This window comes from Caretta caretta, chromosome 5 (genome assembly GCF_965140235.1).
Source record: "Caretta caretta isolate rCarCar2 chromosome 5, rCarCar1.hap1, whole genome shotgun sequence".
Taxonomy (NCBI): Eukaryota; Metazoa; Chordata; order Testudines; family Cheloniidae; genus Caretta; species Caretta caretta.
The window spans coordinates 104,765,674-104,793,110 of record NC_134210.1 but is presented as its reverse complement, the minus strand read 5'-3'; the positions used below and the strand labels follow the sequence as shown (position 1 = coordinate 104,793,110).

Below are 27,437 nucleotides of genomic sequence, written 5' to 3'. Positions count from 1 at the left end.
TTTTCTGGACTTCAGGTCTCAAACCATATTTTTCTATGCAGCAAACCTTCACCTCACCTCACCCTTTGTTATTATAAGAGGTTCCAGATCTTGTAAACCATTACAATTTGAAGTCAAGAGGAATTCCTCACAGGTTACAGGTGAATAGCAATTGCAACATTTTGTCTAAAAACCTTTTCCAAAAGCTAGGTTTTGAGCATTGTTAAAGAGTCTCAGTTAAAAAAATCTTTCTGAGATGTTCACTATATTTGCCATTGTGAGAGATTTTGAGAGAATTGCATCAGTGACAGCTTACTGTGAAACTTACAAATACAAGTAGTCTTCTTAAAAATAGGTCAGAATGGTAAATATGATCTCCATTGTCCCTGTTAAAATAAATCATGGTTTTCAAAAAACCACATGATTTAATTATCAGATATTATTTTAGTGGTGCATCACTTGATAAAGTTCCTTTCTAGGCTAGTGTCAGCTCTATCTCATCTATTCAGTGAGTGAGAATGTACATTTTCAAACCTGGAAATCTGGCTCATCAAAGAGAGCTTTGAGGAAGGGATTAAAATATCAGAATATAAAACCTGCAGAGTGTAGAAGTTATTCGGGTATTTGATAAATTTTTTTTGCTTAGACTAGCTATAAATTTATCTTGTTACTCTGTCTTACTGGACCTCTGCAGAGAGGTCAAGGTATATCAAGTATAGGACTACACTATATTCTTGCATTTTAAAGGTGTTCTTCTAGGTCAGAGTGGAGGCCCATGGACATGGCATTACGGAGGAAACTTGTACTCTTATTGCCAATGCCCGATTTGTGTAGTAGTCCCCAGGGCTGTCAATATGGTAATTTAAGCACTAAAACTTAAGAAAAAATAAGGTCCTTTTTTTAGAAGAGACCAGTGGAACTTTATATAGTACATATTACTCCAGTTCAGAATAAGGAAGGAAAGCTCTCTCTGTATATTGGAGAAAAGAGAGAGCTGCAATTAGATGTTTCCAGGCTGGGGAAAGTGAATTCTGATGATTTCTCCACAGGCACCTCAGACTTCAAATTTAGTAGTCCAACAAGAATTTTTGTTGTTGTTTTTCCCGTTCGTTGGGCTTTGGTCTCATTCTCGCAAATAAAATAAAATATTGTTACCACTGGAAGTTACAAAGGATTGGAAGAAAGCTAATGTAGTGCCAATATTTTAAAAAGGTAAACGGGACCAACTGGATACGTATACATCGGTTAGCCTGACATCAGTCCTGGGCAAAATAATGGAATGGCTGATATGGGTCTTAGAATCATAGAATATCAGGGTTGGAAGGGACCTCAGAAGGTCATCTAGTCCAACCCCCTGCTCAAAGCAGGACCAATCCCCAATTAAATCATCCCAGCCAGGGCTTTGTCAAGCCTGACCTTAAAAACTTCTAAGGAAGGAGATTCTACCACCTCCCTAGGTAACGCATTCCAGTGTTTCACCACCCTCCTAGTGAAAAAGTTTTTCCTAATATCCAACCTAAACCTCCCCCACTGCAACTTGACTAATAAAGAATTAAAGAAAGGTAATAAAATTAATGCCAGTCAACATGAATTTAGGGAAGGTAAATCTTGTGAAGCTAACTCTTTGAGATATAAAGTTTGGGTGATAAAAATAGCTGTGTTGATGTAATATACAGGCAGTCCTCAGACTTAGGACACAGTCATTGGTTTCTGAAAATTGCGTCATAAGTCAAAACGTTGTAACTCAGAACTGCAACCCACTCCCTTGTGGGACCGAGCGTTGTAAAGTTGAAACCAATTGCTGTAAGTTGAATCAGCGTGTCAATTCAGAAGCGTCGTAAGTGCTGTTTGTCGTCAGTTGAACGTCGTAAAGTCAAGGACTGCCTGTACTTAGACTTCTGAAAAGCTTCTGGCTTGGTACTGCACAACATTTTGATTAAGAAACTAGAATGATACAAAATCAACATGGCACACATTAAATGGATTAAACTGGACAGGTTTCAAAATGTAAATGGGGAATCGTCAAGAAGCAGTTGTGCTTCTAGTGCTGGTCCTATACTAGTTATTTTTACAAATGACCTGGAAGAAAACGTAAAATCATTACTGATAAAGTTTGCAGATGACACAAAGATTGTGGGAATGGTAAATAAGGAAGAAGATTGTTCTGGATCTGTGACCTATCTGGATCGCTTGGTCAGCTTTGGCACAAGCAAGCAATATCCATTTTATTATGGCCACGTGCAAAATCATACATTTAGGAACAAATAATGCAGGCCATACTTATGGGATGGGGGACACAGAAGCTATGACTCTGGAAAAAGACTTGGGAGGGTCCTGGTGGATAATAGCTGAACATGAGCTCCCAGTGTGAGGTTGTAGCCATAGATGCTGACTTTTGGTTTCGCCAGTGGGTGCCCCATCCCGGCTCTGCCCCCTTCCCCAAGGCCTCACCCTCACTCTGCCCCAGTCCACCTCTTCCTGCCCCTGCTCTGCCCCCTCCCCTTAGGTCCTCTTCCCAGAGCATCTCCTTCCCACTGCTCACTCCTTTCTTCCCTCTCCTGCCTTGAAGGCGAGGTGTGTGTGTTTGGGGGGGTGGGTTCAGCCTCCCCCCAAAACTGGCAGTGTTCAGCATATTTATACACTTGTTCCATATTCTGTTATTGAATGTGTGTCTATCATTGGCATCTTAACAATGTAATCATTATTAAAATAGTAATGAAATATATCATTACATTATCATGAATTACCGTATATTAAAATCATTACACTCAGCTACAAGCTGTCTTCACTAACGTCCTAGTTTAAAGACATTATGTTCACTCTGGGCTTTACACCTGCTTAGGGCCTGTTTGGGAGCTGAGGGCTGCTGCTGGCTGTGGGAAGAAGGTGGATGAGAGGGACAAGCAGTGGAGAGTCTTTCCCCTCTCCCTGCCCCTTTCTCCTCTCCCTTTCTTTCGCTCTCCCTGCCCCTTTCCCTTTCTCTTGTTTCTTCTCTAAGTCCTTGCTCCCCTTCCTGATGTTTCCCCATTCTTGCTTCTCACCCATGTCCCTTTTTCCATCTCTCCTCCCCAATTCCTGGTGGCTCTATCTAGTGCCTGCTCCCACCCGCACACTCAAAGTGGCAGAGGAGGTTCCCCCTCCTTGGGTGGGAAGGTTGCCAGTGGTTAAGGCGCAGGCCTCGGGCTCAGGTGTTCTGGGTCTGCTTTGCCACAGACTCCCTGCTTAGCCTTGCAAAAGTCACTTCACCTCTGTGTCCCCTAGATCCCACCTGCCAAATGGGGCTAATGCTAACCCTGCCTCCTAGGCTAAATCCATTCATTGCTGTGTAATGATGGGGGAAATGGAGATATAAAGGTGGGGAGATTTGGGCTGAATTTCTCCACAGCCTGGGAGTGAAAGCTAGCTCCGTGCAGGGGGGATGGGGGAGAGAGGAGCTCAGGCCAGCTCCACACAGAAGGGGGTTGGGGCCTCAGCCCTGCAGCTTCTGCCACTAGGGTTCCTGGGGCTCCCGAGCTGGGGACTTCAGCCCCACATCTTCTGCCAGGGTCTGGGGCTTCTCCTCCCCTCCCCCCCACCCAGTGCAGCTCCTGCCGGGGTCTGGGGCTTCTCTCCCCCTGCCTCCCCCAGTGCAGTTCCTGCTTGGGTCCAGGGCTTCTCCCCTGCCCCCCGCCCAGTGTGGCTCCTGCCGGGGTCTAGGGTTTCTCCTCCCCCACCATCCATCACAGTGCAGCTCCTGCTGGGGTCAGGTCTCCTCCTCTGTTCCCCAGCGTGGTTCCTGCCGGGGTTGAGGCTTCTCCTCCCCCTAATCCACCACTGCACCCAGCCCTAGCCTAGCTGGGCTCCCGTGGATCACCTGATGCCTGCTGTGGCTGGAGTGGAGCCTGGCTGGTAGGGAGCAACCATATACATAGACGCCATGGCCATCAGCCCAAGAGGTGTGGGGCAACCCTAGGTGAGTAGGGGCTGGCTTTGCTGCTACTGTTAGCCCAGCACTCCCACCCACACCTAACCCTTAAGATTTTTTTTTTTTTGTGAGACTCACTCAGCCCCTGTGGGAGCAGGGAGGTGAGAAACAGCTGATCTAAGCCTGCCCACCAAAAAGCTGATCGCAGTTGCACGCAGGCTGCCCCTAGGAAACAGCTCATAAGTCGAGGCACCCGCAAAACAGTTGATCGTTGGCTGCCAACAGCTGGTCATCCCAGTGGGTGCTGAGCACCCCCTATTTTTTTTCCGTGGGTGCTCCAGCCCCGGAGCACCCAGGAAGTCAGTGCCTATGGTTGTAGCCGAAAGATCTGATGCTATCCTTGGGTGCATGAACAGATGAATATCGAATAGGAGTAGTAAGGAGGTTATATTACTTCTGTATTTGGCACTGGTATGACCACTACTGGAATAATGTGTCTGCTCAGTCATCTCATTGGCTTACATTTTTCAGATATTTAAAACAAAAACCATATATAATTTTTATACACTTGTGCTTGAATAAGTGTGTAATGCAAGGAGTGATTTGCAAATTAAACATCTTGGCTCTGACAGCACAATTGCAAGGCTGTCACATAGTATTAGAAGCTTGCCCCACCCTGCATGTGCCGTGGCTCCGCACAGCTCCCAGAAGCAGCGGCATGTACCCGCTCCGGTTCCTACGCATAGGGGCAGCCAGGGGGCTATGCACACTGCCCCTGCCCCAAGCACTGCCCCTACAGCTCCCGTTGGCCAGGAACCACGGCCAGTGGGAGCTGCAGTGGTGGCGCCTGCATATGGGACAGTGTGCAGAGCTGCCTGGCTGTGATTCCACATAGGAGCCAGAGAGGGGACATGCTGCTGCTTCCGGGAGCTGCTTGAGGTAAGCACCACCCGGAGCCTGCCTCCCAACCCCCTTCCATATGCAACCCCCTGCCCCTGCGTGGTCCCCCTTCCACCTGGTCAAAAAGGACCCTGGAGGCTCCGGTCAGCACTGCTGACGGGGCCTTTAAAGTCCGGTCGGCGGTGCAGCGGGGCTAAGGCAGGCTCCCTGCCTGCCTTGGCTCTGCATGGCTCCTGGAAGCAGCAGCATGTCCTCCCGTCCCACTCCTAGGTGTAGGGGCAACCAGGGGGCTCCGTGCTCTGCCCCCACCCTAAGCGCCAGTTCCGCAGCTCCCATTGGCTGGGAACCCATCACCAATGGGAGCTGCGGGGCGACACCTGCGGACCGAGCAGCGCACAGAGACGCTTGGCCGCCCCTCCGCATAGGAGCTGGGTGGGGGGACATGCTGCTGCTTCCAGGAGCTGCCTCAGGTAAGTGCTGCCTGGAGCCTGTACCACCTCCCGTGCCTCTCCCCCTGCCCCAGCACTAATCCACCTTCTGTCCTCCAAACCCCTCAGTCCCAGCCTGGAGCAACCCTCCTGTACCCCAAACCCCTCATCCCCATTCCAGAGCCCACACCCCCAGCCGGAGCTCTCACCCCCCCACTTCCCTACCCCAGCCCTGATCCCCTCTCCCACCCATCGAACCCCGATCCCAGCCCAGAGCACCCTCCTACGCTCCAAACCCCTCATCCCCAGCCCCACCCCAGAGTCTGCACCCCCAGCCAGAGCTCTTACACCCCTACTCCAACCTCCTGCCCAAACCCGGAGCCATCTCCTGCACCCTGAACCCCTCATTTCTGGCCCTACCCCAAAGCCTGTAGCCCCAGCCGGAGCCCTCACCCCCTTCCGCTCCCAACCCACTGCCTCAGCTCAAGTGGTTAAAGTTGAACAAAGTTTTATAAGCAATTGAAAACAGAGTCTGGTAATGGGAAGTATTGGACAACCTTAGCAATAGGTGATGCTGCCAGCCCCACCTATAATTAACCACATCCCAAACATTTGTCTTTGGGTAATAATTCCTCGTTTTGTACTGAAGTGGGGGTTCAGTAAATCTTATAGAATATTGAATAGCTTTAGATAGAAGAGCATTTCCTTTGATATTTTACTATCAGTGATATTATTCTAATCAGTTTCTAAGGGATTTTTTAGGTCAGTTTCTCAAAGTAAATTCTAGCTCCTGTTTTTTCTCCAACCCCTGTATTTATGTCATCCAGTGTCTAAGTGATTGAGGCAAACAATGCTCTTTAGAACAGCTATTCTCAACTGGGGGTCCGCAGCCCCCGGGAAGCCATGAACAGGTTTTAGGGGGTCCGCCAAGCAGGGCCATGGTTAGACTCACTGGGACTTAGAGCTGAAGCCCTTGGAGTCCTGCCTCCCCTCTTGGGCATGAAGCTGAAGCCTGAGCAACTGAGTTTTGTGGGGTCCTGGACAATTGCCCTGCTTGCTACCCCCTGATGTTGGCCTTGGCTTTTATATTCAGAAAAACACTTTTGGTGGCACAGGTGGGTCGTGGAGTTTTTATAGCATGTTTGGGAGGGAACCTCACAAAGAAAAAGGTTGAGAACCCCCACTCTAGAAGATATTTTTTTCTGAAACAAACGTGGATTAAAGTAAAAGGGAGTTTTACATAAAATTTAGTAGTCATAGCTGAAACCCTTAGTCTTCTACAAGTGTGCATGATAAAGTTGGATCTTTTAGTATGGATTTCAGGTAAAAATGTACTGAAGGGAAACTGGATTTGACAGACTTAATCTTAGAGTGGTTTGGTTTAGTTCACTTGGCATTTCATGGGTAGCCTCAGATTAAAGGTAATAGAGAGCCTGGGATTAGGCTCAAGTAGGTTAAAGTCACCTAGAGATAGAAGAGGTTGATGTCGTTAAGGGCCATCCAGGATCTCTTTCCACCCCATAAAGAAATGAATAAACAACCTATCTTCTTTTTTAGAGATTGATTCAGAGATTGACAAGGCAACATGTTAATTTGGTAGATTTTTTTTAAGTCTTTTTATTCACTTTAATAGTATTTGTGTGCTTCTCTCATAAAAACATATCTTTCTTATCGCTTTATGCCCTTATCAAATAAGGTAGGAAGTTCTCTTTCACAATGTTACTCTATTCATCAGTGATCGTAATGTCCAGATTTTTAATTTTGTCAGATTGCCAAGAGCGGTCACATTGCAACAATGGCTTGAAGGCAAGCCCTACACAGCATTGGGTTGAATATCAGCAAATCAGTTTTTTTGGATTCAAAATTAGAGTAATCTTCAATTATTTCTATAACACATAAGATTGAAATATTATGGTTTGGGAACTATAGCATAATCTTTGCAAATTGCCAAAAGTCACTCCTTCAATGTACATATATCTAGATTTTAGCAACCAGTTGTATAGCTGCTAAAATATAAAATAAAGAGAGAACATACATGACATGTTTTAATTTAAAAGAAACATGAGGAGTAACCCATTTAATAGTTCAGAAACCCCAGAACATGTTATTCAGTCCTTCCATGTCAAGGGAAAGGGGTACAGCAGGGTGCTAAGCCTTTTTAGCTCAGTGCCAGTATATCAGAAATCTCCTTGTGCTTTTGGTTAGCGTATCTTTCATTCTTCAATACTGTTTTTTCTAAGTATATTAGATAATGTATGCAGAATTCAAGTTGCATCATTTCAGATGATTGGGCTTTATGTTAATCAGTAAAATGGGCTGCTATACTCTACAGCCCAGGCTTGGATTATGTTTTTGAAAGATAAATAAGAGAAGTGCTATCTTCATTCTATGGGAGAATATCCAGAATATTTAGGGTTTTTTAAAATGTCTATATTTTTATAAAAATTTGAGGGAAACCCTTCTGGTCCCGGAAATTTCCTGATGAGAACATGCTAACTACTGATTTTCAGTGGGAGTTGTGTGCCCTTTATGCTTTTGAAAATGTCTCCTCTTCATATCTGTGGGTGGGTGGGTGAGGTGCCAGCCAAAGTTCTACTTTTGGTAATGTAAGACTCCTAAAAAGTAGCTATAAATTCAGCATGTGCAATTTCAGATCTAGGAATAGCTTTAATAGATCACACCAGTGGTCTGTTTAGTCCAGTATCCTGTCTCTGACAGTGGCCATTATTTGTTGCTACTGAGGAAGGTGCAAGAAACTGTACAGTGGGCAATTACATAATAAACGGCTCATTAAACTTGTCAGGAAGAATTTTCCTCTATCAGTTATTGGTTAGCATATATCCAGATATCCAGAAGCATGAGGGAGAATCCCTGGTGAAAAAGGAGAGAGGACTAATTCTTGGGTGAGTTTGTCTGTTTCGTTTTTCTTTTGACTTGCTTAAAGTTTATAGTGTGGTTACATGGTCTGTTGTGGATTGTGTGTTTGAGAGCTGTGTGGGAGTGGGGGCCAGAAGCCTGCTAGATGAGAGTGCACTAGCAAGTCTCTAGCCTCCTGTCCTTTAATCCTTGATCACCTTTCCCCTGTGTGTTAGAGGGGACAGGGCTGACCTAGAAGAGAGAGACTATGGGAACTAGCGAACAGGGGAGTTTGCGAGGGCATTGGTAGGAGGGAGAAAGAATAAAATCACCATGGTTTGGAAAGGCCATGTTGCCAATGCCAACACTGCTCCTGGCTACTCCACCAGCACAGGCAGACACAGAACCCGACCGAGGATGCTTCTGCCCAGAGCATCCATGGCCTGCATTTCCTTGTCATATAGATAACCAGGTTGGGGAGACCACCAGAGTGAGAGGCGCCTAATGGTAGAATCTCTCAGGAAGCAGATGGGAGAGCTACAGGAGGAAGTGGCTAGGTTGAGGAGCATCTGTGCACATGAGGAATTCATTGAAAATATGCATGCAGAGTCCTCCAAGGTTGAGGAAGCAATTCAGCTGGAGGAGGAAATGGCTCCTTCAAAGGTTGAGGAAGCAGGCTGCTGGTTACTTCTGGCAGCAGACAGTGCTCTACTCTGCTCCCAACCTACCATCCATAGAGACAGGATGCTGCCCTGACCATAAGGGATAAGGAATTCTTCCTGAAGGTGGAGGAGAAGAAGCTGTGTACCCCCCAAGGCTGGGGGGATTGCAGCCACTGCTCCCAAGAGGAAACAAAGGCAAGGTTTGATGAATCCCTTCTAAGTGGAACAGAGGCATCCATCTGCTGGCCTGACATGGCATTCTGGGAGGTATGCTGCTGCCAGGGCCCATATCCAAAACATTACAGAAGGATTGCTGAGGATCTTCTAGCCCTCTGACTATTACTCCATGGTGCTCATCCATGTGGGTACTAATGATAATGCAAGATATGATCCTGAGCCAATCAGAAGTGCCTACAGGGCTTTGGGAATGAGGATGAAGGAGTTGGGAGCGCAGGTGGAGTTCTCATTGATCCTTCCGGCTAAGGGTAAGGTCTCAGGCAGAGACAGGCACATCTAGAGGTGCATGCACAGGCTGTGCAGGTGGTGTCACCATGAGGGCTTTGGCTTTTTCAATTTTGGATGCTGTTTCAAGAAGGACTGTTGAGCAGAGATGGGGTCCACCTATCAAGGAAGGGGAAGAGTATCTTTGGATATAGACTGGATAACCTAGTGAGGTGGGCTTTAAACTAGGTTTGACAGGAGCAGGAGACAGGAGCCCATGGAGACCTAGGTGAAGGATCGGAATCTGGGAGCAACATGGGCAATCACAGCAGGGACAAAAGAGAGATGAGAGAATATAGAGGGCAGATCTAATGAACATCTTATATGTCTGTATACCAATGCAAGAACAGGAAGAACTAGAGAGACTAGCGAATAATCACAAGTATTACATAACTGGCATCACATAGACTTGGTGGGATAGTTTATATGACTGGAATATTGGTATAGAAGGGTACAGCTTATTCAGGAAGGGCAGGCAGGGAAAAAAAGGAGGAACTGTTTGCTTATATATCAAAGATGTATATGTTTGCTCTGAGGTTCGGATAGAAGTGGGAGGCAGAGGTGCTGAAAGTCTCTAGGTAAGGATGAAAGGGGTAAAAAACAAGGGTGATGTTGAGTAAGGGTCTCCTATAAACCATCTAACCAGAAGAGGAGATGGATGAGGCTTTTTTTAAACAACTAACAAAATCATCCAAAGGACGGGACTCGATGGTGATGGGGGACTTAACTACCCATATATCTATTGGGAAAATAATACTGCAAGGCACAGATTATCAAACAAGCTCTTGGAATGCATTGGAGACAACTTTTTATTACAGCAATTGGAGAAAGTGGCTAGGGGAAAGGATGTTCTAGATTTCATTCTGACAAATGAGGAATTGGTTGAGAATTTGAAGGTGGAAGGCAGTGTTGGTGAAGGTGATTGTGAAATGATAATGTTCATAATTCTAAGGAATGGCAGGAGGAAAAACAGCACAATAAAGGCAATGGATTTCAGGAAGGCAGACTTTAGCAAACTCAGAGAATTGATAGGTAAGTTCCCATGGGAAGCAAGTTTAAGGGAAAAAAGAGTTCAGGAGAGTTGGCAGTGTTTTAAATAGACATTATTAAGGGCACAAGAGCAAAGTATTCCAATGCATAGGAAAGACAGAAAGTACAGTAAGAGACCACCCTGGCTTAACCAGGAGATCTTCAATGACTGGAAACTCAAAAAAAAAAAAAAAAAAAGGAGTCATACAAAAAGTGGAAACTACGCCAAATTATGAAAGGTGACTATAAAAAAAACAACACAAGCATGTAGGGACAAAATTAGAGAGGCTAAGGCACAAAATGAGACTAAACTAGCTGAGGACATAAAGAGTAACAAGAAAACATTTTACAAATACATTAGAAGCAAGAGGAAGATCAAAGATAGGGTAGGCCCATTACTCAATGAGGAAGGAAAGATAATGACAGACTATGTAGCAATGGCTGAAGTATTAAATGCCTTTTTTTTCTTTCAGTTTTCACTAAAAAGGTGAGCAGTGATCAGATGACTACCATCGTGAACATGAGTGTAAACGGGGTAGGATCTGAGGCTAAAATAGGGAAGACTAAGTTAAGAATTAATTAGGCCATGTCTGTACATACAGTGCTGCAGCAACGCAGCTGTCCTGATGCTACTGCAGCACGTCCAGTGAAGACTCTCTATTCCGACTGGAGAGAGCTCTCCCATCGGCATTAAAAAAACCCCCACCTAAGCCAGTGGCAGAAGCTATGTTGGTGGGAGAAGCATTTCTGCTGACATAGTACTGTGCACACGAGTGGTTATATCGGTGTAATTTCTGTTGCTCCGGGGAGTGGTTTATTCACCCCCGAGCGACATAAGTTATGCTGACATAGGCTGTAGTGTAGCCATAGCCTAAGACAACTTATATGTTTTCAAGTCAGTAGGGATTGACAAAATACATCCTAGAATACTTAACAGTGTGATGAGAGCTCTGAGCCATTAGTGATTATTGTTGAGAACTTGTGGAGGACAGGAGAGATCCCATAGGACAGGAAGAGAGCAAATATTGTACCTGTTTATAAAAAGGCAAATAAGACAACCCAGGGAATTATAGACCAATCAGCTTAACTTCAGTACCCTGAAAGATAATTGAGCAAATAATCAGTCAATCAGTTTGTAAGCACCTAGAAGATATAAATTATAAGTAACATTCTATATGGATCTGTCAAGAATAAATCATGTCAGACTACCCTAATATCCTTCCTTGACAGGGCAACAAGCCTTGTGGATGGCAGGGGGTGGTGAGGAGGGGAAAGCAGTAGATGTGATAAATCTTGACTTTAGTAAGGCTTTTGATACTGTCTCACATGACTTTCTCATAAATGAACTAGGGAAATACAGCTTAGACAAAGTTATTATAAGGTGGGTGAACAACTGGTTGGAAAACCATACTCAGAGTAGTTGTTAGTGGTTCCCAGTCAAGGTGGAAGGCAATAATGGGTGGGGTCTGTGACATTGCACCCCATATTCTTCACAGTGAAGATATGATATGATTATGACATAATTATGATGCATTTTATGCAGGGTCGATTTGATTTAAATCAAATTGATTTAAATCTAATCAGGAAGACTCGATTTAATCATGGATTTCTACATAAAAGTGCATTCTTGTTGGTTGTTTTAACCTTAATACATATTCTTCACAACTCAGAGATAGATATAGGTTTCATTTTTAGAAGGTACACACTGTACACTTTTAAAGTGATTTATTTTGAAAACTTTTCAGATTAGTTTTACGCTATATCAGAAAATGAAAGATTATTTGGTTATTTCATTTCCCAAAGGTAATTGAAGCAGATATTTATGAAATCATTGGGAGGTGAACTATCTCCAGTTCAACAGGTTAATCATTAATATTTGGAGGATTTTCTTGCTATAGTGTATTTGGAGGAGAACATCACCAGACAGACATTTAAATTGTTTTATTTAACTAAAACAACAATGTTATGTATTCTGGATTTTTTTCTTCAACAGCAAACATAATATTTTAACAAAACAAATATTCAACATTTTAAATTTAGTTAAAAGAAAAGGAGTACTTATGGCACCTTAGAGACTAACAAATTTATTTGAGCATAAACTTTCGTGAGCTACGTGAGCTGTAGCTCACGAAAGCTTATGCTTAAATAAATTTGTTAGTCTCTAAGGTGCCACAAGTACTCCTTTTCTTTTTGCGGATACAGACTAACAGGCTGCTGCCCTGAAACCTGAATTTAGTTAAACATTCAAGTTTTTTAAAATCAGGTTTGTTTTTGTTAAAATTGTTTTTAACTAAAATAGTTAAATGAAATATTTTAAAAAAAAACAACAACAGAAATCAACTATGTCAGCCAGGTCAACATGAGAAACTTAAAATATTGGCTTCTGCAGCTAACTCGGTCGTCTTCACCTTCATTTTCCTGTTCGTTCATAATCTGGAAAAGAAAAACAAGCTTTCCTGCTTTTTCAGGTCCCAAGCGATTTCTCAATTTGGAATGAATTAGCCCAAAGGAAGAAAATATTCTTTCTACACCAGCAGAAGAAGCTACTGCTGTTAAAAGTGAGATTGTCACTTCAGCAGTCTCTGAATCCAAGTGCTTAAGTGACTTCCACCAGTTCACTGGTGTGACTTTCTTTAAAACATCATCTGCAAACATATATTTCTTGAATGGTTCACCCTTAGTTCAGAAGTTTATTATAGTTGCCATTATGGAGGGATGGTTGCTGGATATCCATGTCATAGTCCACTCCTCTTCTTCAGCAGTTAAGGTTTGACCCTGGTACCGAGTATTGAGAATCATTGTAAGAAAGTGAGCTGCTGATAGTGCTTGTCCCATTCAGTTTTTTAATGCTTGTAATTTAACTTTGTCATTGCATATTTCTCTTTTTAAGATCTCACTGAGTTCCTTCCAAATTTCAACAGTGTCAGCAATAAAACAGCTATTTCCCTGCATTTTATTCAAGGTTACAGAACTAGGCTTCAGGGTACTCAGCATGTGTTCAACATTTCTCTTACACCCAACGTTGAGAACTTTGGCTGTGACCGTTCCATCTATTTTTTCACGATTTTGTTCACAAACTGTCATCAGATTAGGCCAGTTCTTGATATAGTTCTCAAAACAGTCCACTACTGAGTTCCATCACACGTCTTGTGGGAGTGTTAGCTTGGTTTCTCCCACTTTTTTCAGAGCAGTTGCTGCAAAGTGGTTGTTATGGAAATATTTTGAAATTTCAGCAACATTAGCCTTTATTTCTGGAACACTGAAGTCTTTGGTTAGGAGGTGCATCAAATGAGCACTGCAACTGTATGTTGGGACTTGTAGCTTGGGACTCTTCACTTTCTTCTAAATTTCTTCTCGTCTTGAATACATTTGCAGCATTGTCTGTGACCAAGCTGCATACTAGACATTTGAATATTTTTTCACAGTTTGTTATGGCTTTTACTGCTACTACTTGTAAGTATTCTGCTGTTTGTGCATTTCCTGATGTATCAATTGTTTCTGTAAGGAAGACATTCCCTTCTTCTGTTGTCACACAAGCACATACAACAGGATCATTGTGGACATTGCTACCCCCATCAAGACTCAGGTTAACAATTTTACCCTCTAGACCTTTTGCACACTGCTCAGTTTCTCTTTCATGCACTTTATCCAGCAATTTGCCTGCAACATCTGCTCTGTTGGGTGAACTGTATCCTGGTCTTAATGACTGAACCAAATTAATGAAGTGTGGGTTCTCAATCATACGGAAAGGAGAGATTGTTGCATAAACAAGCCAGGCAATTTTTTCATCAATTACCTCGTTTTGTAATCTGCTGGTTCTTATAGCAAACTTATCTATTGTTTCGTTTGTGCAGCCAGGCCTTGCATTTCTTTGTTGCACTGTTTGCATTTTGCATGCATGCCTGTCTTACCCACAGGTAGAGGAACTTCATTAAAATATTCCCAAACTGGGTCTCTTTACAGCCTACTGCCATTATAGGTTTTCCCTTCTAGTGAGAGAAGGTATAGTAAGTAGATCTCAAATCAATGAAGGCTACACTCAGAAGGACCTCAAGATTTCTGGAATGTGCTGCTCAAACAGTTTCACTTTTGTTTCTACTACCTGTCCTTCGCTTCTCACATTTATCTGCAGACTTCTTCTCCTTGTCCACATGTATTCCACCCCCAACAATCTTCTATTCATTGAACTTTTTGAAACTTTACACTTTTAGAGAGAGGTAAGGGATTGACTGTGTGTACACAAATTTGCAGAGGGACAGTAGGGTTGAGGTCTGTTATTTGTCACCTCTCTATATTATTTATTTATTTAAAACATTTTTGCTGTTAACAAGCATGTTATCTCTGGAGACACAAATCTACAGTTTGAGAACTGCAAAACTAAGCATCTCTGATGGTATCTTCTAGACTGATAACTGAGTCCCATTGGGTAGATAGAAAGATTAACCTAAATAATCTATACAGAAGCCCCTGGAACGCTGTAAAATTAATCCATGAACTATTGGAACTCATTTACAAAACTTTTCTTAAACATTTCATGACTATAGTCTCAGACTATAGAATTAGAATTTATAATCCCTATTCCATGATGAGATATCTTTGAGCTATAATGTATCTTAATTAAAACTCTCTTTAGATAGGTTTTTTCCTCAAAAAGCATTTTATCAAAAAAAATCCAATTTAAATATAAAAGATCATTGATTTTTATCCACCCTGATTTTATGCAAGAGAAGTCATGTGAAGTGTCATTGGAAAAGTTATGCATATTGACTATGTATCTGTATTTCAAATGTCGTTAAACCCGGGTAATATCCAGTACACAAGATGCTTTCAGGCTAGATCCGTGGTTCCCAAACTTGTTCCACTGCTTGTGCAGGGAAAGCCCCTGCTGGGCCGGGCCAGTTTGTTTACCTGCCGCTGTTTGGAAAGCCCCTGTTTGGCCGATCGCGGCTTCCACTGGCTGTGGTTTGCTGCTCCAGGTCAATGGGAGCTGCTGGAAGTGGCGCGGGCCGAGGGACATACTGGCCGCCGCTTTCAGCATCCCCCATTGGCCTGGAGCAGTGAACCGCAGCCAGTGGGAGCTGTGATTGGCTGAACCTGTGGACGCGGCAGGTAAACAAACCAGCCCGGCAGGGGCTTTCCCTGCACAAGCTGTGGAACAAGTTTGGGAACCACTGGTGTAGATAGTGGGGAAGGGCCTATTCATGGCAATGGGCCATTAAGAAGCTTATCTCCCAGATAAGCCTTCCTGAGAACACTCCAAACAGCCTGTGAATAATGGCTGCTATGAATCTACAAGGATATGTGATCAGACCACATGATGCTGGACTCCATCTTGGGATGTTAGTATTTTTCCCCAGACTGGTCTGGGAACCAAGCTTTGAAACAAAGGGTTCCTGCCATATGCAAAAGCTATATAAGGCAAGGAGTGATATCATCTGGGGTTCTTCACTCCCCACAGAAGAAGACTCCTGGAAACCCTTGTGGAACAACTGAACTTGGGGAAGTGCTGGGCTGAAGCTAAAGGGATTTGTAGCCTGTGAATGAAACACCTGGGGATTCCAAGCTGTAAAGCAAGTGCAGCTTGCCCCCTAAAGAATCTGCAGCCTGCTTGTATCATCTCTTAGGGCAAGAATCTGCTAATTCGTATCCAATCTATTTAGTATATTAAGATTAGTTTGCATTTTTTATTTGCTGTGTAATCTCCTTATCTGTTTGCTATACTTTGTAATCACTTATATCTTTTGTAGTTAATAAACTTGTTTTTGCTTTATCTAACCAGTGAGTTGGAGTGAAGTATATGGGAATCTTAGCTCAAGAGGCAAATGCTGTTGCATATTCCTCTCCACATTGAGGGAGGGGGCAAACTTTATGAGTTTAAGCTGTACAGTTCCCCGTGCAACACAAGACGGTATAATTTTGGGTTTATACTCAAGAGCCTGGGAGCTGGGAGTTGCCTTAGCTGTGGCCTTCCTATGCAGGGGCTGGTCAGAGAGGCTGCAGAGAGCCCCAGCTGCAGCTGGGTGTGTCCCTATCTGTATGTATGCTGGTGAAAGTGCAGGCTGGAGGACTTGGCAGCTTGTCATAGCAGTATCTTGTGAGAGGGAGCCCAGGCTGGTGGGTCAGGGGGCTCAGTGGTACACCAGTTCCAGGTGGCACCCTGGGGGGGGACCCATCATAGGGTCCCACAGGGATTTGTCCTCTGTCCAGTTCTAGATATCTTCATAAATAGGGATAATGGCATAGAGAATACTCTATGGAAGTCTGTGGACAATACAAGCTTGGAGAGGTTGCAAGCACTTTGGAGGATAGGATTAGAATTCAAATGATCTGGGCATAAATAAATAAATAAATAGGATAAAATTCAGTAAGGACAAATGAAGAGTACTCTGCTTAAGAAGGAATAATCAGTTGCACAAATACAAAATGGGAAATGATTACCTAGAAACAAGTACTACAGAGGAGGATCTGGGGGTTATAGTGGATCACAAACTAAATCTGAGTTAACAATGTAATAATGTTGCAAAAAAAGCAAACATCATTCTGGGATGTATTAGCAGGAGTCTTGTAAACAAGACGCAAGAAATAATTCTTCCACTCTACTCAGCACTGATAAGGCCTCAACTGGAGTAATGTGTTCAGTTTTGGGCACCACACTTTGGGAAAGATGTGGACAAATTGGAGAAAGTCCACAGGAATGCAACAAAATTAATTAAAGATCTAGAAAACATGACCGATGAGGAAAGATTTATAAATTGGATTTGTTTAGTCTGGAGAAGAAAAGACTGACGGGGACATGATAACAGTCTTCAGTTACATAAAAGGTTGTCAGGAAGATAATAAATTGTTTTCCTTATCCATTGAGGACAGGACAAGAAGTAATGTGTTTAAATTTTATCAAGGGAGATTTATGTTAGACATTAGGAACAACTTCTTAGCTGTAAGGGTAGTTAAACACTGGAACAAATTACCTAGGGAGTTTGTGGAATGGCTGTCATTGGAGGTTTTTAAGAAGAAGTTAGACTAACAGGGATGGTCTAGATAATACTTAGTCCTGCCTAAGTGCAGGGGATTGGATTAAATGACCTCTTGAGGTACCTCTAGTGTTACGTTTCTGTGATTCCACAAGGTTTATAAATCCCTCATATTAAAATATATATAATTTTTATGTAACTGTGGATGTTCACATTATCCATATAAATGTGTAATCTGTTTTTGAATCCTATTAAGCAGTTGGCCACGATGAGACATTGTGACAATGAATTCCACGTATTCTTTATGTGTTTTGAAAAAAAGGATTTCCTTTTAATAGTTGTGTAATTTGTCACCTTTCAATTTAATTGAATGTCCCCTTGTTCATATGTTGCTATAGCAAGTAGGAGTGCTTAGTCTTTGTTTATACTATTAATTATTCTGTGTTCGTCTGTCATGTCCTCTTTTATTCATGTTCTTTTTAAATTATAATATCCCAGCAGTTTTCAGCTTCTTCTCGGATGGAAATCTTTCCACATCCACAATTATTTTTGTCTCCCATCTCTAGACCACTTCTGTTTCTGCTATATCTTTTTTGAAATAATGTGATGAGAACAGAATATTCCCTAACAGAGTATTCCAGATGACAATTTATCATTGATATATATAAATAATATTTTCACTATTATTTTCTATGCTGTTCTGGATACATCGAACAGGAGCCATATCTTTGTATTTGTACTACAAAGCATATTGCACACTAAAATAGTAATTAAAATTTATCAAACCAAATTTGGAAAAATATGGACCAAAATATGGGTAATGAAATTTTAATCACCTCATAATAAAACCCGAAACACTTACTCCAGGCAAGGCAATGAGAAGAATTTGGTAATTTTTTACCTGATCCATACTAGAGGGGGGGAAAGGGAACTTTATGTGGTAGGTTGTTTTTAAATTATTTGGTTAATTTTGTTCATTTGCAGCTTTTTGAAATTACTCTGAGGTTTGGAATAGTAATAGTAGTCTTGGCAGAGATGGGTTAATGGTTAGAGTGCAAATGAAGAGGTCAGAGATGTTAAATATGTACAGTTGTATGTGATTGTAGAAATAAAGAAATTTATCCCTGAGTATCTTGCCCACATGTTTATAGCTATTTTGTTAGATTGAGAGGTTACAAGGAATATTATCCCTGATATTTCAAGGGTAAACTGATTGCCTTTAAAGTTGAATAGGAATTTTTCTTCCATATCATTACATTGTGCAGTTGGGCAGGAAATGCATTGTGGGGAATGTGTTTGCCTTATTCTAAAGCAAGATTAGGTTTTGGCTGCTGCCAGGTACAGGTTGCTAGACTAGACTAAGCAGTGGTCTCTTCTGGTATGGTAACTCCAGTGTATCCATGAGGTGATTTCTAGAAATTGCTTGTGCTCTGAGAGCACACTTAATATCACACGCCAGGGCCCCAGGCATAGTGTGTGGATCAATGTGGGATACTAACATCAGAGAAGAGTTTGTGTAGGTAAGTTTTTTTTTGTTTTGTTTTTTGATTTATGTTTCTGGTTTAAATTATGGATTCCCCCCGCCCCCTTCACAATGGTAGTGTGAATGTTTCTTTCATAGTTTACTAATGTTCTTGCAGTAATACCTTAATTTTCATTTGGTGTGTGTTGGCGTTTATAGTGGTTTTGTTCATTGTTGAAATTAGGCTGTCCCGCACACAAGTACTTCTAGTTTAATGTTTGCTTTTGCTGAGTCTGGTTCTGATTCATTATGTTTACATGACTCACCATCAGCCATCTGTTAGTTATAATTTAACTTTCAAGGTTGTATGTAATTTGGTTTTATTTAATGAAGTGCAATAAACAGCATTATGAAGCTTTTCTCTTTTAATCTTACAAGGAAAAAAATCCATATCTAAAAAAGCAATTACAAAGAAGAGGAAAGGTGTCACAAAGCCTACGGTGCCAGAATTTCAGGTAAATGTCTCAATTTTTGTTCTATGTACTTGAAATCTAAATGTCTTTAGAGCATGTATCTCCTACTGCAATTTGCTGTGACTCTAGAAGTTATGCTTGCAATTAATGAGGAGTGACTCTCTTATTTTCTTCCCACCACAGACAAGCAGATCCAAAGAATTAATCTGATAGAATTCTCAGATGTGTGTGCTGCTTTTTGTAGCAGTAAATGTTTTCATATATATTTAATTATGTACAGCCTTACATAGCGTTGCCGAGAGATACTTAAGTAAGATTGTCAAGGAAAAAATACAGAACATGCTTTGAAAAACTAATAGTGATTCATGTAATAGGTAATACTGTGTACATATTAACAAACCTGTAGTTTCCATGGGTATAATTAGTTGCATTTTTACATGTTGTATGACGCTGCATATCCTTGTATAAGGGAGACCTTGCTTGATTTACTCTGAGTCTGAAAAAAGCCAGACTTGTGAAATCTTTTTTTTTTTTTTTTAAGTTTTAACTCTTATCTGTACATGAACTTTAGACTGGAGAGCTCAAAGAGAATGCTAACTATAATAGTGTTGTTTTCTTGTGCTACTACAGCTAAAGTCTTTCAGCATTTCTATTATAAATCATGATTTATGTATGCATGTTCACTTGGATTGGAGTGCTCCTGTAACTACAAGACTGTCTTTTTACTCTTTTATATCTCTTACCTAAAGAAAGGCATCAGTAGTATTCTTAGCACTAAGGCCTTACGTAAGTTATAATCATTCTGGAAAACCCACAAATAGAACCATTTCTTCTGTGAAGATGCAGTGTCCCAGAAGGGGTCACAGATAGAATTTCTAAATGGTAATGCCTAGTAACTAACCCTAGATGCTAGATCACTACCTATATCTAAACATTTTTGTTATGCTCCTAGTATTAGGTACTAGAATTGCAACTAGCATCTGTAGAAGTGTTAGATTATGGAGGAGGAAAGGGTACTGATAAAAGTCCGGGGGGGGAGTATGTCAAGTATGCCACAAAAATTATATTTTCTTGGCACATTATCCACATGTATATTAATTCACAATTAAATATTAATAAGGCCCTGCCTGCGCTATTGTTTTTAAAAAACTGTTTCAGCTAGTCAAGTTTTGATTCCAGTGTAGACAAGACATAAGTTATCTAAAATGTCTTCCAGATAATGTGGAGCCCAATGAGTTTTAAAACTATTTTAACTAAGTTATGACCTGTCAATACTGGCAGTACAACCTTACTAGGAAATCTTTTTTTAATACCAGTATGCAGGCAGGGCTGAAAAAGAGGAGTCCTGTCCAAGAATATGTACATATGAAAGGAGGTATAGTGGAAATACTGCTAAAGTTTTTGGATATGGCAGGGTAAAGTGTGCCTTTATAATGCTCTCCTGGTGCCCTGTGCTCTAAATATGTACTTAAGAAATATTTATAGCATTTCATTAATATAGTGGTAATCTTTTTTAATTGAGGCTCTGCAAGCCTGTTTTAAGGGTATGAAATATGCAAAGTGAGGCACTTTGATAATCATAAGAGTATTGTTATCCTTGCACATAGACCTATTGTAAAATAAATACATAAAGTTCAGAATTTTTTTCAGAAGTTGCTTTATATACGTGAGACATATCTGGCAATATAGAAACACTTCAAGCTGTACAAAACCATAATGTGGACATAGGAATTACAGTATTATTTATTGAACTTTATTTCATCAGGATAGATCTTATTGGGGAGATGCTTTAAAAAGAATCTCAGTGGCTGAGCAAATTATTATTCATAATAAAAGCCACAACCTGCCCAAAATACAAACAAGTACCCAAACTATACATTACAAATACATATTGGTAAATATTTCAAGCATAATTCTAACATCAAGTTGGAGGGAATACCATGAGGAGGAACAACATGAGAAAATGTTTCCCAGTTTCACTGCTCTCTGTTCATAGTTTTAATACCAAAGTGAGTATGAAATCACAGATTTCATAAAATTTACTGCCAGACATGTAAGTATAATTTAAAAGAATGAAGAACAGAACATAAAGACACTTTCAAGTCAGCGACCATAAATCCTCATCTGTAATGATTTGCCAACTCAATTTTTCTTAACAGTGTAAGTGATAAATCTTCTTATCATTAGTTTGAAATAAACAAAGTTTTTAATTTGCCTGAAAAGATTTGCTCTGGATTGTTACAGTACTTGTTTTATAAGATTTGAGCTCAGGGCTGATTTAAAAAAAAAAAATTAAAAGCTTCAAGAGCAGAGTAGGCAGGGGAATGCATTCAGCTGTTTTCTCATAATAGTGCATATAAATAGAAGTCAAGCTTTTATGAATTCTGAATATTAAGATCTGATAAAGCAAATTTGACATGCCATAAATCATGAGATTCAAAGTTAGATATTGCATGTCCCATTTTTTTCAACAACTTTTAGAGCAAGAGTCCTAAATTCATAATTACTCTAATAAAAATTGTGCTTGAATAATTTTGTTTCAGAGAAATTACAATAGTTAAATTGCTTAAACAGGAAGGAGACATTGTTTTCTCATGTAAATAAAATATGTTCACCTTCCATTACACAATTTTTTGTATAAAATATTTTTTATTTTAAGAACATAGGACCAGCTCTGCACAGCTCCTGGAAGTGGCCGGTATGTCCCAGGCTCTGGTTCCTAGGCAGAGGAGCCAGGGGGCTCTTCATGCTGCCTGCGCCCACAGGTGCTGCCCCCACAGCTATAGAGCCAGAGCTCAGGGTGGGGGCAGTGTATGGAGCCCCCACGACCGCCCCTGCACCTAGGAGCCAGATATGCCAGCTACTTCCGGGAGCTGCGTGGAGCCAGAGAGCCTGCCTTAGCCCCACCGCGCCACTAACCAGACTTTTAGCAGCCCAGTCAGCAGTGCTAACTGGAGCCACCAGGGTTCCTTTTCGACTGGGCCTTCCGGTCGGAAACCAGATGCCTGGCAACCCTAGCTGGGCGGAGGTCATTGTCACCGTGCCTCCGTGGGTCACAACTGAAAATACCAAATTCAGGACAAACTGCTGAGAAATAGGGCAGACACCCCCCCAAAACTGCTGGTTATTCTCCCGTAAGATATAACAAACCAGCAACAAAAGTAAATTTCTGGGTCACCACACTGGCTAACAATAAGTCAAAAAAGCAGTCTCTTTAAGCATTCCAGTCTTGGATTCAACACCCAGATCCTAGACTTAAAGATGAATCATTATTTAAAACCCATTTAATCAAACAAAAGGGTTCTTCTGATCCCAAAGGACCAGCCACATACCCAGGTCAATATGTAACTCAGATCATACCCAATAATCATGCTGTTGCCAATCCTTTAGTATCTAAAATCTAAAGATTTATTTATAAGAAAGAAAGAAAGAAAGAAAGAAAGAAAGAAAGAAAGAGAGGTGAGAGTTAAAATTGGTTAAATAAATCAAATACACACTATAATTGCCAAGTCCTTGGATCAGTCTTGTAGCAGTGATGGAATAAACTGCTGGCTTGTTAAGTCTCTGGTTGCTTCCAAATCATTGGAAGGTCCTCAGTCCTTTGGTTAGAATGTTCCCATTAGCATAAGTTCATAGTTCAGAGGATTGAGCCGGAAAGATGCAAAATGGAGATATTTCCAGGGCCTTTTATAGCTTTTGGCAATTGAAGGGAAACCCATTGTTCTCACTGTGGAACATTACAGGTAACAAGATGGTGTTTGGAGTCACAAGGGCAAGTCACATATCCATGCATGTTGTCGCTCAGTCATAGCAGAAGCCATTACTGGTACTCTAGTTAGAAGTCCATCAGGTGTGGATGGGCTTCTTCCATGGTCCCTTGTGAGTTAAGTGTTTCTTGATGAGCCATTTAACTTGTATAGTCCCTTCAAGACGTGCAGGATAAATACCTTGTGAGTGTTACCACAGGAGCAAACGTATCTGAAATATAGGTATACAGCCAATACTCATAATTTCAAATACAAAATGATACATGCATACAAATAGTATAATCATAATCAACAAATCAGAACCTTTCCATAAACACCTTACTTGACACACTTTGTATAAGATGTGTTGCAATTATATAACAGTGGTAGCAACAATGATCTACATCAGAGGTGGGCAAACTACGGCCCGTGGGCCACATCCCACCTCCTGTCTGCCTCTTGAGCTCCCGGCCGGGGAGGCTAGCCCCCGGACCCTCCCCCGCTGTTCCCCCTCCCTTGCAGCCTCACCTCACTGCGCTGCCAGCTCAATGTTCTGCGAGCTCCTGGGGCAGCGCAGCTGCAGAGCCTGGCCTGACCCAGTGCTCTGTGGTGCGTGATGTGGCTGCCTGTCCTGGTGTAGCCGTGTCGCCAGCCACCGGTGCTCCAGGCAGCGCGGTAACGGGGCAGGGAACAGGGGAGATTGGATAGAGGACAGGGGAGTTCAAGGTGGTGGTCAGGGGGCGGGGGTGTGGCTTGGGTCAGAGCTGTCAGAGTGTGGGGACCAGGGGGTTGAATGGGGGCAGTCAGGAAGGAGATGGGGGTTGGATGGGGTGGTGGGGGGCAGTCAGGGGCAAAGGTTCCGGGGGCAGTCAGGGGACAGGGAGTGTTGGGATGGAGCAGTGGATGGGGCAGGGGTCCTGGGGGAGCTGTCAGGAAACAGGGGGGCTTGGATGGGGCAGGAGTCTCGGGGGGGGGGGGGGCGCATCCAGGGTTGAGAAGCAGGGTGAGGGAGCGGGGGCTGGGCCACACCTGGCTGTTTGGGGAGGCACAGCCTCCCCTAACTGGCCCTCCATACAATTTCCGAAACCCGATGTGGTCCTCAGGCCAAAAAGTTTGCCCACCCCTGATCTACATGGTCATATTTTAATTATATAATGTCACAGTCGCCTCCTCTGTATGTCACGAGCAAACTTACAGCATATTTCAGTAACAAACATGCAGAAAAATCTCATAACTTCATATACACTAATGATATACATATTTTGGCAGAAAAATGGGTTTCAGCAGATCATGACCTTTCATATGAAACCTTGCATGGCATGAATATGTGGGTTCCAGGGTGCTGCTTTGAGGTACAGAGTGCCACAGTAATTGGTCAACAGTTCTGAAAATCAGGCCCATATATGTTAATCAACCCAAATCTTTGATTCTTTTTTACGTACATGCTTAACTTCAGTGTGCATAGACTTCAGTGGACCTATTCACACCGCTTAAAGTTTCAGCACATACATAAATATTTGCAGACCAGGTGCCTGAAAGACCCAAATTTTATCTTCAGTCGCCACCTGCAAAAACCATAAAGGGCACAGCTTTTTTCCCACATTCTTTTTCTTGTTCAAAATATTTAGTAGTAGAAAGTGTGTTGTTTTACATGCCTCTCTTGAAAAAGAACCAGCAATTAGCTATGAGGATGTGACAACAGGAATCAAAAGATAGGTATTCTGGTTTCATTAGTGGCATTTTCCCTTAAGCTGAGTGGCAAAAACTTTGCAACAACTTAGAATGCAATATTATCACAAAAAATGAAACACTGAATTAAGCCTACTAGCCCTTCCACCTGAGGTTTTTTTAAAGAGAATGCTGCAGTGATGTTTATGCTGTTTATGCAGTCAAGTACCCAAAATGTAGGAAATTTCAAAATTAAAGTAGCCTGTGCAACCTTAATTCTTCCTCCTTGCGCTTATACATCATGATACAGTCTATAATTACATCATCACATACTTTTTCCCTCCATAGAATCCTGTTTTCATTCAGTGCACAGAATTGATGGTGTTCACTGACTGAGCTGCTTTTCAATATTTTGTTGTATCCTCATTCACTGTGTAGCCTCAGGCATTTATTACTATAGTATCTGAGTGCTTCACAAGCATTAACTAATTTACCTTCTCAGTACACCTGTGAGATGAGGGGATGGTATAATCCCAATTTTACTGAGATACCTAGAGATTAAAATCAAAAGTATCCACTTTGGGTGCCCAACTTGACACCTCTAAGATCTGATTTTTCAGACTACTTCGCTTTATACAGCCTTTTATATATTCAAAGCACATCTCCCATTGACTTCACGTACAGCTATAAATGCTCAGTATTTCTGTATATCAATCCCCAGGATCTCAGTTTGGGCATCCAAGAACACACAGTTAGTGAACATCTGTGAGAAGTTTGGATGAAGTGACTTGACTAGCATCACATAAGAACTCTGCAGCAGAGGCATGGATAGAATCCAATTCTCTAGGGTAACATTCATGCCTTAATCACGAGACCTTTTTTTCTCTTCCTGCAATTCCTTGCCTCATTCACTGCACATCTTTCAACTTCTGCAACAAATGAGATAGGGGTATTACAGCCTCCTTCACTACATAACTCTGATTCATCCTGAGAACACAGTACATCCTGTACATTGAATGATGCAGGAATCCTGTGAAAGAGATAGTACATGATCAGGGAATTAAAAACTGTATCATAGTGCATATGCACAAGGAGGCTACATGGACAATCTTAATGATGGCATTTCTTAACTTTTGAATGATTGAATTTGGAACCTCAGTGTTCCTTAAACATGTTTTTTTGTGTGTAATTTCCTAGGTTTTTAAAAAGAAAACTGAAAAAATAGAATTAATCATGGGGAACCATATTGATACCCGCATGGTTCATCAGCAGGGTTGGAAACTTCTCCTTCGAGTGCTGTCCCTGTAGGTGCTCCACTCCAGGTGACGGTGCATCCTGGAGGCGTTGATCGGAGATCTTTGGTAGCAGTGCCTGGTTGGGATGCACGTGCTCAGCTGCTGTCTTGCGGCATCATTAGTCTGCCTGAGCGTGCACGTCCCACAACCCCCCAGTTCCTTCTCAACCGTCCTCGGCTGAAGACGGGACTCGAGGCAGTTCTGATCCTCTTCCCTGGTCACTAAAGGAAATAAGTACAAAGACATAGAAATAGTTAGTTAGAAACATCCCAGTTATTTCCCTTCCTTTAGAATAGTTAACTAGTTTAAAAAAAAACAAAAAACTTTATTCTTTTCCTCAAGTTTGTCTCCAATTGAGACACGCTACCCAAGCATTCCTAGTGCAATAATGCCAGGGTCTTCAGGATTTAAAAAATGTGACTCCTGTCAGGAGCCTATGCCATGGTCTGCCGGACACTCACGCTGTGTGAAGTGCCTCGGTGAGACACATGTCCCTGCCAAGTGTGTCCATTATACCAGCCTGAAAACCAGGGCCTCGTCGTGGCAGAGACCTGTGGCTGAAAATGCTCCTGATGGAGAAATCCCTACAGCCGCCTATGGAGACGGGCAATAGCAAACCCTCTCCCTCATGCTTCCTGGCCAGGTCAGAACCAGTTGGGAGCATGGCTTCACCCTCTCAGGCGAAGAGGCAGGAAGCCCAACTGTCTCCTTGCAGAGACTTTCAAAAGGGTAAAGAGTCTCCTGCGAGATCCTTACCTGCAGTGCTGACAGCCCCGAAGGCAGGCGCCTCCAACCATCCCAGCACCTCAGCCACAGCTCCCGCGGAACACAGAGGCAGGGACCCGATTTCCCGTAGCAGGAAGGTCTCCTCGGCACCGGTCTCCTTGGCACCAAAAATAGATCCGGTGCCGACAGTGCATTCTGCCCTGGTGCCCACAAGAACGTTGGCACCGAGCCTGCCTATCATTCCAGCAGCAGGAGCAGACCTGCAGGGTGCCTACAAACAGCCCACCGTTTGTAGCCCGCGGTACCCACAAAAGCAAAGCGGAAGTCAATACGTGCTTCTGATCTCACATCTTGCTCAGCTGGATCACAGCCCAGGGAGCAGCAGTAATTCTTAAATCAGGACCACATCTCAGTGGCCCCTAAGCCTGACTCTCCGCTCCTTGACACCAGTGCTCACTGTTTGACCAGCCGCTCTCCCCACCTGACCTGGCTACCTTCACTGACAGTGAGCCCGATATGCAGCAGCGGGCAGAGTTCTCCCAGCCTGCCTCTCCTCCTCCGCCAGAACCATTTATACCTCAGGACATGGCTCACAAGCACCAGCCTCAGTTTCCCTACTTCATCTCCCCGTGGGCAGGACCTCACTTCTCTTATCCTATGCCTTGGCCTCAGTGGTACCCTTGGCCGGCTCTTCCTGCCACTCATCCTCGTGACTCTTCCACCAGACCATGAACTTATTCTGTGCCTCTATCTCCAGCTCCATCTTCATCTAAATTGCCTGAAGCCGCGCCCCCCCCCCCCCCCCCCCAAGAGGTGAGCTATGAACCATACCCTGAT

General features: G+C 42.6%; 1 protein-coding gene across 2 annotated transcripts in view; it reads left to right on the top strand.

Annotated features, from left to right (window-relative positions):
* BRD10 (bromodomain containing 10) overlaps positions 1–27,437 on the top strand; it is a 114,347-nt gene that overhangs the window by 47,031 nt on the left and 39,879 nt on the right. For both annotated transcript variants that reach the window (XM_048850922.2, XM_048850921.2), the window contains one exon: positions 19,131–19,207. In XM_048850922.2, coding sequence (XP_048706879.1) covers positions 19,131–19,207 — 77 coding nt within the window. The remainder of the gene's footprint in view (positions 1–19,130; positions 19,208–27,437) is intronic.